Source organism: Durio zibethinus, chromosome 6, assembly GCF_047325235.1.
Source record: "Durio zibethinus cultivar Kanyao isolate XHJ-2024 chromosome 6, ASM4732523v1, whole genome shotgun sequence".
NCBI lineage: Eukaryota > Viridiplantae > Streptophyta > Magnoliopsida > Malvales > Malvaceae > Durio > Durio zibethinus.
The window spans coordinates 5089997-5102540 of NC_143167.1; the positions used below are offsets into that span (position 1 = coordinate 5089997).

At 30.8% G+C, this 12544-nt stretch overlaps 1 protein-coding gene and 1 pseudogene across 2 annotated transcripts; one reads left to right on the forward strand and one right to left on the reverse strand.

The window, feature by feature from the left end:
• Positions 1–619: 619 nt before the first annotated feature.
• On the forward strand, positions 620–1552 carry NF-YB11 (nuclear factor Y, subunit B11). Its single transcript, XM_022875439.2, has 3 exons — positions 620–858; positions 961–1079; positions 1220–1552. Exons 1-3 carry the CDS (start codon positions 689–691, stop codon positions 1405–1407), a joined length of 477 nt encoding a protein of 158 aa, XP_022731174.1. The 5' UTR covers positions 620–688; the 3' UTR covers positions 1408–1552.
• A 46-nt stretch (positions 1553–1598) lies between these two features.
• Positions 1599–7806, reverse strand: LOC111284256 (heterogeneous nuclear ribonucleoprotein Q-like; annotated as a pseudogene). The gene is made up of 8 exons (XR_016342737.1): positions 7565–7806; positions 6737–6851; positions 5694–6383; positions 5495–5612; positions 4827–5245; positions 3883–4090; positions 3630–3805; positions 1599–1937 (listed from the first exon to the last, which is right to left on the reverse strand). The product of XR_016342737.1 is annotated as a heterogeneous nuclear ribonucleoprotein Q-like (transcript).
• Between the last annotated feature and the right edge of the window lie 4738 nt (positions 7807–12544).

Below are 12544 nucleotides of genomic sequence, written 5' to 3' on the forward strand. Positions count from 1 at the left end.
AATTACAATTATCTAAAGAAAAAAAGTATCTCGTGAAAAGCACTCTAATGCAGAATGGACCTTCAAAAGCCCATTCATTCTAAGCTTTAACATTAGCAATCTGGATCACAATACCTTATTTAACACTATCTTGTTCCTCAACTCCTAATTGTTTTCGTTCGGCATACCAATAGAGTATTAATATGGGCTTCGAAGTGAGGTTGGTGAAGTTAGAGTTCTTGTGGAACGCCATGGTCAACCTAAGTTATTCATTTTATGCTGCACTAGTGCTTTTCAAACTTTACTAATTATCCTTGTGTAAAAAAAAATGTACACTTGTTATTAAATTGCTAAATACTTTTTAAGAAATTTTCTGGATTTTATTGAAGGTTCAATTTACTATTTCTTTCAAATTTCCGTTCAAATTCTTAAATATTAAATAGAAAAATCAAAAAATTAATTACATCACTTGGTAAAAATAATGGTTGAATTTTAAAATAAATAATTTGATAGATTTAATAATACCAAAAAGGGCTAAGCCCACTAGCCCAGAGTCAACAGAGTTGGGACCATCATGTTTTTAGCAGCTAGAGCCTGAAAGCAGTGGCGGGAAACAAAAACCTATTATATAAATAAATAAAATAAAATAAAAACCTCTCTGGGAGTGACTTTGCCCAAAACTAATTTCTTGAAGAAAAAAGAGGGAGAAATGGAGAAAGTGGTATCGGAAGCAGAAGAGCTGCCGAAGGCTATTGTGCGCAGGGTGGTGAAGGATAAGCTCTCCGATTGTTCCCCCGATTACGACATTAACGTTCACAAAGACGCCCTCCTCGCTTTCTCGGAAAGCGCTCGCATCTTCATCCACTACCTTTCCGCCACGTAAGCGAAAAAAGCCCCAAATCTTTGTTGTTTTTGATTTAGGGTTTATTAAAGTTTGGGTGGATGGTTGATAATATAGGTTGAATTGATTGATTATGTTAGGGCAAATGATATATGCAAGGAATCGAAGAGGCAAACAATGAATGCGGAGGATATATTTAAAGCACTAGAAGAAATTGAATTCTCGGAATTTGTTAAACCTCTTAAGGCTTCCCTTGCTGGTTAGTTTCTTTGTGTTTTTGTGATTCAATTGGTTAGGTTAAATGAAAAATGAACAATAATTGAAGGGTTTTGTTTTGTTGGTTTGTTGTGGTTAGTTTAAATGAAAAATGATTGATGGGGTATTGTTGGTTTGTTGCAGAGTTTAGGATGAAAAATGCTGGGAAAAAAGGTGAAGCAGCAAAGGAAAAAGAAATGAAAAAGAAGAGAAAAGCAGAGGACTCATCTGTGAAAAGTGGAACCAAAACCAAACAAAAGAAAGAGGATAATGATAATGAAGAAGAAGATGATGAAAATGAAGATGAAGAAGATAACAATGGAAGTGAGTAAACCAGAATAATAGTGTCGTGATGGAGTTAATCCCGGCCATATGTTCCATATATGTCACAAATATTTTTCACTAACTTTTTGGGATTTCTGTACCCAATCTGACTTTAATGTATTTCATGGTTGGATAATGGTTTTTTATCCTAAACTCGTGGTCCAATTCATGGATAGTTCCCCGTATAGACGAAAAGTGGTGCATGAAACTTGTGTTGCTAGCATAGAACAAACAGGAACAAATGCACTAGACGCTTTCGTGACAATCATTTCGTACAACAAATTCCAGTCACAACGTAAACTAGACAGTTCTGTTTATAACTGAAACAATGAACAATTTGAGGACACTGCGAGGGAATGATTAAATACACTCTACATCCACCGTAGAAATAATCTAATATAAGCAATCAATAAGGGTGATACGTCGGCTATCATTGTTGTGTTTTCCCCTGCTTTCACTTACCCCACCACTCTTTCCACCACCCCTACCATTTCTCTGATGTACAGGTGGGCTTTGAGGTTGAGCTCCCGGTTGTTGCCTGCATTGATGGATGATAAATGGTTTTCAATCATTTGGCATATACTATATGATCAAAATAACAGAAACTGTAGTCTTTTCCAGCATGAAAATTACAAACTGCATCCACCTGAGAGTTCAGGTTACCCAGTCATCTAATGACTAATTGCCCCTAAGGCTGGCTCAAGTTATTCAAGAATGCAAATATTCACAGCCCTTTTGCATGCTAAACCACAAAACCAGGTCAAAAGATCCGATTGTACATACTTGCTAACCCAGATACAAATAATAGGTTATATCTTGGCTGGTTACTTGACACTGGACGCTACAGCAGCAAAGATATAGATACAAAGGTCAAAAGCAACTGACAAATCCTGCCTCGCCATAGAAAGAAAGAGGATACAGATTTTTAAAAGTTTAAAATATTATAGATACTGAACTAACAGAACATATCCACTTCGGCCATCAGGTAGAAGCATAGGCATCATTGACATGCTAGTTGGAGTTGGTCCCCTTCCATAGATTAAGGGCTGTAGGCGATGCAAATTTTTATATCAGATTACATCTTGGTAACTCATAAAACAAGTAAACATAAGGATGATAAAGAGATTAAGAGCATTCTATAATCGTAACATTGTATTGATCTTGACTGGGACTGCAAAGGTCAAAACACAGGGAACATTTCACCTACAATTTTTTATTACAATACTACAATTGTACAATCACAATAAAGAGTTATGTAAGGGTAGTTTCCATATAAAATTTTGATGGTTCCCACACAATTTTGAATCGTGATTGATTAATTGTACTACAATCATTGCATGTGATATGATCCCCAAAACACAGTTCATTATATCTTTCACTATATTGCTCACTGATCAAAATTAAAATGAAAAAGATTAAAGAGCTGGAGTTCAAAGGTGAAGCTGACAAACTTTTACCCCGTTTCGCCAAGCACCCCAGTGCCTCCGGAAAAGGAAAAAAAAGTAATAAGGATTTTTAAACTTAGAAAAGAAAACAAAATAGAGAGACAGGCATTCAGTAACTAGATGTTAATCCTGTAGGGGAAATCCAGCCATAAATTATACCAAAAACTGTCAAAGGTGCTCACGGGGATACAAAGACAGCCAGGGAATATGCAGAACATAAAAGCACCCCAACAATATAAGAGTTCATAAGCCAAAGGCATAACACCCCAATGAAAATGCAGACATGTAATGTTAAATGCTCCAATCGGAAACAAGATACAGGTCTCTAAATATTTTCTAAGCCAGGAGAAGATCGAAAACTACATTTTAAAAATGTCCTTTTTCTCTGAAAAAACTCATTTCCAAAAGCAAAACCAATCTAAAGCAAGACCAAGAATCTAAAAACATAGAGCTACAATAAATGCCAAAAGGACCACATTCAATATATCTTCCAAAGGACTAGCTTCAATGGAACATAACTTAACAATGATTCTTCTAAACAAACTTAAGCAAAGATCCGGTTCAGACAGAAGTATAGCAACAGGCACGTGGTAATAAGCCACATTACAAGATTGAATATTTAACAAGGATATCACCTACATTCCAAATAGGTCAAATGCGAAGGTAGTATGAAAATGAAAATAAAAACAAACTAATGGTCACCTGCAGAGTATTGAGAAAAACATAATGAAGATATCGAAGCAGTTAAACATGTGCCTGTACATGCACAGAGATAAATATCTCACCTGTGCAAGGCCTGCAACACCATATCCAGGACCTAGAGCACCATAGGTACCCCCAAACAGACCATAGCCAACGTGAGGTGGATAATTAGGAAGAAAACCTGAATTCTGAGAACTTGACCCCCCAGGAGTCTTTTGATCTGTTTGTGGCTTCACAAGAGAACATTCCACAACTTGGCCTGAAAAACAGAACAATGACATTCAAAATTACATTCAGTAAACAAAAATGCAAAAAGGTCAAGAACTCAATAATCGCCACCCAGTTCGTATTTTTCTGTGTTCTTCAGTGCTTTCATGGCACAAGATCTCTCGGAAAAATGAACAAAACCAATTCTGTTTCTCTCTTGCCCAGGTTTTGCTGGAGGTAGAACCACTTTCATGATCTTTCCATGATGTTCAAATAGCTTTTTTAACTTATCTTGTGTGACATCCTTTGGCAAATTCTTTACATAAACTGCCTTCACCTGCACAAGACAGGTTAACTTAGATTAACAATTCCAAAACATGATTAGGAAGACACCACAAAATAAATTGCAAACAAGGCGATAACCACCAGAAAGGAAAACTGATTCATGAAGCGGAGGAAATACTTGGCACAGGAAAGGAAAAGTTCATGTAACAAATCCATGAAAACAGGGATAAAAGGTTCATGCAATGATATAGAACAGTTGTCATAGCTATCAAAGATAAGGGACAGCCTGGTGCGAGAGAATCCCATATTGTGGGGGTTTGGAGAGGGCCAGATGTACACAGCTTACACTAACTTGCTCGGAGGCTGTTTCTGTTACTTGAACCCATGACCTCCAAGTCAAAATGAAGCGACCCAACTGTCGTGCCAATTGCCAATGCTGAGCCTCTAGCAAAAGATATGATATAAACAACTATTTAGCCAATTTTCCCTATGCCTTCCCCCTAACAGACACAACTTTTCGTCTTACAAAGAAAGAAATGGCCAACGTCCCTCAGTTTGGGAGAAGCAATAGATAAGAGCATAAGAAATAGATAAGGTGATTGCTTCATATCAGATGTTTCTACGTTATCAATGCACATGATACATAGAAGAATGCATGCATTTCAGGTTCAACTCCAAAGAGTGGGAAATGCAGATACAAAGTCATCCACTGAAACATGCATGAACACATAAACTGTGAAAAGAAGCCTGCAGGAAGCCAGGAAGGGAAGAAAGCAACTTAATGATACCTGAGAACCAGCAGAAGAATCAGCATTTTTGGGATCAGCCCAGCTCACAGTAGGAGCATTATGTACATCATCTTCTGCCTTGAATACTCAGCACATGCATTATTATAGTACTCAACAAAGGCAAAGCCCCTGTAATTACTTAAGTTCTTCATATCGTGCAAGCACAAAACTGTACACAAGACTACATTACCACTAAACAGCCCTTTAGAGATAAACAGTAACCAATAGTCTCCAATACTAGAGACTACAATAGAAATGCACAAGCTCATTAAACTAGCCTTCACCAATTCCAAACCAGTGACTCCGGGCCCAATCTCTGACACAACCTTCCTTAGGTGTTCCTCTCACCAGCATCTAGGAATGTTACCAATAAACAATCAATGCTCTGATTGGGATGTAGAACATTTTATTTTTCTACCCTGAGAGAGAGTGAGAAAGATTAAGCAACCAAAGAAACATACTTGAAAATGATCAAAAGTAAGAACATTGTTGTCAGAAACAAAGAGAAAATGGGGATAGGTACTCCAAATGAGATTGTTACTCATCTCTAAATATAGAGTTATATTCACACCTAATTATCTGTAAGCTCCTTTCTGGTTAAGAGGGCATGCAACAATTTTTGTTTGGATAATATTAACATATACGCGATGCATAAGAAGACTCGTCACCTTAAATTCAGCATTATTTAGCTCATCAATGGCTTTAGAGTCCAACTCTACACTTCTAAAGGTCACAAAGGCAAAAGCCTTTGTTTTCACTTGAATCTTTACCTTTCATAATCCAAACCTGTCATCATAAAGTATGATGTGTTGGTCTTTTTCTCAAGAAGAAAACAGAAAGTTCCTCACAAATAGCATAAAAGCGTACCTCAGCAACTTCTCCAACAGATTCACAAAAGCCTTTCAAATCCTCCTGAGAAACATCAAGTGGAATGCCTCAACATAAACTTCAGAACCATGAGGAGGACGAGCAAGAAGTTCAGCATGTTTCCTCTTTCCATCCCCATCTTCAAGTTTAATCTCAACAGGATCAACCCCATTGGCATTTTCAACATCCTAATCTTCTTCTTCAACCTCCACTTCTTCATACTCCACCTCTTCTTCCATGGTCTCCACAGGATCATTGTCTTCATCAAGATCAACCCTCTTGTCAGACTCAACAGGCTGCTCACTCAGTCCTTCAGATTCAACTGACTCAGCTGCAATGCTTGCCATTGGCCTTGGCATCTTATGTATCTATTTAAGCAAGCTTCAGAGGCAATTCTGAAGAAGGCACAGAGGCCAGAAGAATTCAAGGGAAGAAGTATACACATATTGAAAGGAGGAAACAAAATTATGGCCACGAGGAGTTTCAGATAGTGTATCTCAATTGAACCCATGTCATAAGATAAGATTCAAAGGCAGTTGCAAGGTTAAAGACTTTCAGCAAAGGAATAATTAAGCAGTAGATTTTAAGGAGAATGGCAAAAGAAATTTCTGAATGACAATTAAGAGGATTATGAAGTGGTGGAAATTATCAAGGAATGAACTTCCTCAAATCAGAACAAGAGTCACAAGACTGCTGTGGAAAAAGAAAAATATTGACATGTTTAAGGTTAAGCCAATTTCATTAAAAAATAATGCAAAATAACAAAACAAAATTACAACATATAAGCAGGCATGACTCATTCAGATATACAAAAAAAAAAAAAAGAAGAAAAGGAAATAAGATTGCCATGGAAAAGGAAAATCAAGCAACGTTAGCTAATGATCAAAAGTAAAACAAGTTCCAAATTAAATACACCATTCCTTCACCCTGATTATAACTTAACATCTAAGTACTGAGATTCTTACACATACCATAGTTTATTCAAAAGGAAAAAATTGATTCTACCATCAACATAAATAAGTTTTAGGACAGTCCACGCTTACTCTTTAGAATTTGATTCTGCCTTCATCCAGGTAAATAAAAGTAGTATCAAAATATTGCATATTTGCATTAAACAATTTTTTAGGCTTCTGACACCAATTGACAAATCAACTTAACCTGCACACAAGACAGCCAGACAACTCATAATCTATATTTCCATGGTTTGATCCACAAAATCAAAACCTACTCGTAGCTCAACAATAATAGAGACTGCACCCCATCAAACAAACTGAAGAGACAACAGCTTTTTTTTTTCCTCTTTTCTTCCTCAATATTACCAGGAAATAAATAAATAAAAGACAGACTATTCAGGACAATCGAGGGAAAGGAGCAAAATAACAAAACTGAAATCTAAGAATCAGCTTTCTGTGAACTAATTAAGAACTTAGGCCTACACACTCATTTCTTCCATAGCAAAGACAGTCATTTCTTTGCAGACAACTTGTTGCATTTTTTAATAAATCTCTACAGAAAAGAATGTAAATGAATAGATAGCCTCAACTAGCAAACACTTTTGCATTTCCAAAATATCCACTTCACTTTATACACCTAATATGCAGAATTCCTTCATTTTGAGAGAATTTTTGACCAACCAAACCATTAGCTTAATTGATTATAGAACTCTTTACCCCACCAAGAATTCAAACTTATAGTTCAAAAATTTGAAAACCCCACTGAAGTTTAACAAACAAACATCCACCCAAAATCACCCCTAAGTTAAATGAGAAGAGCAAAAAAATTAACCCAAAACGAAAGTACTTTCTTTATTAGAAGCAAGCAAAAATAGCAACTTTTCAATCAATGGGTTTCCAGAGAGATATAAAAAATACCAGAGTTCAAGGTGGAGGGCAAAGAATTTAAGAAACCTTGATAGCTGGGAGAGAAAAAGTCTAAGCTTTTACAGTGTGAAGTCTGGAAGTAATTCGAAAAGGTAAAGACCTTTTGAGTCTTTACTTCGCAAACCATGAATGGATATTGAATTTTATGCATATTTTGTTGTTTTAAAGACTAATTTATTCAAACCACCCACACTTATGGGAAATATCATTTAAAGAACCCAACTTGCTTGTCTATTGATATACATCTATACTAAAATATTCTCTAATTACTTCATTTTATTAATCTACCTTCCAATATTATATATAACTATCCATTTGTTAAGTCGATCTTCCAAAGCCCAACCCTATCAAACCCTTCTTTTATAATGAAATCAATACCCAAACCATAAAATCAAGCCCAATGTCTATCGTATGGCCTGGGGCAGATGTCAAGCTCACTTTTTTGTGATTTTTTCTAAAAAAACTTATAGTTTAGATAGATATAGATTAATACCAACTAAAATTTTTTTTCGTAAATATTTTTATTTAAATGTTTTCTAATTTAATTTTTTTTTATATATTTTAGTTGATATAACTAATCAAACCTCCCAAGAGTTTATTTTAAAAAATAAAATGTAAGATAAAAATGAAATTAATGCTTAAATGTTTTACTTAATGATAAGTATATGTAAGTCCCTGTTAAAAAGTTAGTCTCAACCCTAAAAAATTATACTTAAAATTAAAATTAATATTTTTTTAATCAATTTGATTGAGTGCATATTTGTATGCAACACTCTTGTTTCAGTTTTTATTAAAATGAAAAATTTTATCTCATTTTTGTTAGTATGGATTTTTAGTTTTTTTTTAATTGATATTTTGTGTTATTTTGTGATTATTAGTTTTTTTTTAATTTTGTAAATTGTTTTTAAAAAAAAGAGTACTTAATTGATTGTCAAAATTAAAGTTTTAACTAAAAATAATATTTTAACTTATTGTTAGTATTATGTTAGAGATAATTGGTACTGGAAAAACCCTATAAATGGCATGTGCTTTTAATAAAAAAAAATTGATCCTTTTTAAGAAGATTACTTTCATTATGGGTTCACTTATATAAAACATAATTTCAAATAATTTCAGCACTTGTATTCTATTGAGAAAAAAAATAGTCTAAAAAATATATTTGATAAGTTCCTTAAGTGTCCCTTAAAAGAATAGATTTTTTAGGTGGTCAATCGTACCTAGATAAAAAAGATTGATGGTGAATTCTTCAAGTCAATATCTAATGATAAATCTCTGGATCTAGACGTTATGACAGTTAATGCTTAAATGTTTTATTTAATGATAAGTATATGTAAGTCCTTGTTAAAAAGTGAGTTTCAAATCTCCAACCTTCAAAAAAATACTTGAAAAAAATTAAAACTTAAGTATAAATTTAATTTTTATGTATTATATCATTTCTTATAAAATAAGTATAATAAGTATAAAGAAAGTAAATATTTTAAATGCATTATTAATCATATTTAATTAAGTATACTATTTTTATGATTTCAATTATTTCTTTTATGAAATTATAAAAAAAAAGTATGAAATAAAATATTTTAGAAAAATAGATAATTTACTAAAATTACATACAATTAACCATAAAATTTAAAATCAATTTAAAACTTACATTATAATTAATTCATATATTATATATTATATTTTTTATTATAAAAAAAGTAATAGTTTTTTAATCAATTTGATTAAGTGCATATTTGTAAGCAACACTCTTATTTTAGTTTTTATTTAATAAAAAATTTTATCTCATTTTTGTTAGTATGGATTTTTAGTTATTTTTATTGATATTTTGTTATTATTTTGTGATTATTAGTTTTTTTTTCTAATATTGGAATTTTTTTGTAAAAGAAAAACAAAGAGTGCTTAGTTGGCTGCCAAAATTAAGGCTTTAACTAAAAATAATATTTTAACTCAGTTGTAGTATAATGTTAGAGATAATTGAAACTGAAAAACTCTGTAACTGGCAGGGGATCTTAATAAAAAAAAAATGATCCCTTTTAAGAAGATTACGTACGTTACTTAGTTAGATGGCTTCACCTATATAAACATACTTTCAAATAAATTAAGCACTTGTGTTGGATTGAGAAAAAAATAGTCTAAAAAATATATTTGAAAAATTCTTGTAATCAAGATTAATCAAAACAAGTATATATGGAGAGGTCTTCATTCAAACTCTTTTTTTTGGCGACACTTTTGATTTTTGCACTTGGTATGTTTCTTTTATTTATATAAAATAATTATCAATGATTTCTTTGTTAAAAATATATAATGCTAAATGCGATGTTTAACTTTTGGTTAGTGTTTTAATTTTGCAGGCTCACAAGTTGTGGTGGAGGCAAGGAACATAAACACTCCTTGCAATACAGTTAAAGACTGTGCTGATCCAATCAATTGCGAGTGTCGTATGAATTTGTGTTTTTGTCATCCTGCTAAGCCAGACTTCGTTACAAATGCTGTAACCAACAATATTAAAGCATAGAGAGATGCATAAAATAAAATAAAATAAATGTTTATGATAAGAATGTAGTAAGTGAAGCAAATCTTGAATAACTATTATCGTCTTCGATTTTTTTCTTTTCTTTTTCTCATATTCTATTGGATTTAATGTTTTTTTCTCTTTTATTTAAATTATCTTCTTATGTCTATATATAATGATTTTGTTTATATATACTCAATTAACTAATTTAAAATCATGCGATGCATATATATATATATGTATGTATGTATGTAATTATGTATAAAAAGAATTAAATTGTAATATAACTAATAAATTTTATAAAAGATTTAAAATTTTAATGTGAAATATGTGAGAAAAATAAAAAATAAAGATCAACATATAATTATAATAAAATTTAAAGAAACATACTTTTAGATCATATGTCATATCTAATGTGATATTTAAACAAAATCTAATAGCATTCTTAATCCAAACAATCGTAATTTACTCATCTTCAAGCTAATTCTGTTTATAAATTTTTTTCATACTTCTTTTATTAAAGTATTTGTTGCAATTAACTTTTTAGTAATTTTTATTATTGGAGGTGTCATTCTACTTTATGGCCAAATAAATAACAAATAAGTAATTATAAATGATAATGTTAATTTATTTATTTATTTATTTTAAATGAACAAAATAAGCTATAATTAAAAGTTTCATTTAAAATTTTTTATTATAACTTTTTAACACATATAAAATCTTAACTAATTTATACCTACCTCTTGTAATAATATGCGGCTCAAGTTTAGAATTAAAACTTGATAACATCAATTAATTTATAGAGTAAAATAATTTTAGAAAAGCACTAATTAGTTTAAAGCATATCATGTAAAGTAAAAAACCTAATAAACATTAATTTATATAAGATGAAAAAAAGCCTAATATTAGTTTATGCAAACTGTTATGATGAGAAATGCTAAACCAAAAAAATCATAGGAATATAATAATAAGTTATAAATTAGATGCACTGAAGGCAAATGAAGAGTTTTAAGGTTCGATGCTCGAATTTTGTGAAAATAAATTTAATGATAAGTATATGTCAGTCCATCTTAAAAAGTAAGTTTCAAATCTCCAACCTTCAAAAAATATACTTAAAAAATAAAAACTTAAGTATAAATATAATTTTCATGTATTTAAATCATTTCTTACAAAATAAGTATACTAAGTATAGAGTAAGTAAATATTTTAAATGCATTATTTAATCATATTTTATTTTATTTTATTAAGTATACTATTTTTATGATTTCATTTTTCTTTTATGAAATTATAAAATAATAGTATGAAATAAAATATTTTAATAAAATGTATAATTTACTAAAATAGCATATAACTAACCATAAAATTTAAAATCAATTTAACATGTATATTATAATTAATTCATATATTATATTTTTTATTTTTATTATAAAAAATTAATAATTTTTTAATCAATTTGGTTAAATGCATATTTGTATACAACACTCTTTTTTTTGTTCTTATTTAATAAAAATTTTATCTCATTTTTTTAGTATGGATTTTTAGCTTATTTTTTATTGATATTTTGTTGTTAATTTGTGATTATTAGTTTTTCTTTAATTTTGTAATTTTTTTGCAAAAAAAAAAAAGAGTGTTTTTTTTGGCAAAAAAAAAAAAAAACAGTACTTAATTGACTGTCAAAATTAAAGTTTTAACTAAAAATAATATTTTAACTTATTGTTAGTATTATGTTAGAGATAATTGGTACTGGAAAAACCCTATAAATGGCATGTGCTTTTAATAAAAAAAAAAATTGATCCTTTTTAAGAAGATTACTTACATTATGGTTTCACTTATATGAACATAATTTCAAATAATTTAAGCACTTGTATTCTATTGAGAAAAAAAAAATAATCCAAAAAATATATTTGATAAGTTCTTGCAATCAATATTAGTCAAAAAAAAAAAAATGGAGAGGTTTTCAATGAAACTCTTTTCTTGGGCGACACTGTTGGTTTTTGCATTTGGTATATATGTTTCTTTGATTGATATAAAATAATTAGCAATGATTTCTTTGTTAAATGTGATGTTTAACTTAGGGTTAATGTCTAAATTTTGCAGGCTCACAAGTTGCAGTGGAGGCAAGGAACATAAACACTGCTTGCAATACAGTCAAAGATTGTGCTGATCCATTCAAGTGCGAGTGTCATATGAATTTGTGTTTTTGTCATCCTGCTATGCCTGGCTTCGTTACAAATCCTATAACCAACAATATTAAAGCATAAAGAGATGCATAAAATAAAAAGGTTTATGATAAGAATGTAGTAAGTGAAGCAAATATTGAATAACTATTATCATAAAAAGATATTGTTCCTTTGATATGAAAATAATAAATTGGTTTAGTTGAAATGACTCAACACATGTCTTCATTTTTTTCCTTTTTTTTTTTTATCATGTTCTGTTGGATTTGATTTGTTTTTCTA

Excerpts from the sequence above, each read along its gene's own strand:
- NF-YB11 (XM_022875439.2), top strand. The coding sequence starts at position 689 with ATGGAGAAAGTGGTATCGGAAGCAGAAGAGCTGCCGAAGGCTATTGTG. Across the intron at positions 859-960 it reads ATCCACTACCTTTCCGCCAC|GGCAAATGATATATGCAAGG; the intron begins GTAAGCGAAAAA and ends TGATTATGTTAG. Across the intron at positions 1,080-1,219 it reads TCTTAAGGCTTCCCTTGCTG|AGTTTAGGATGAAAAATGCT; the intron begins GTTAGTTTCTTT and ends GGTTTGTTGCAG.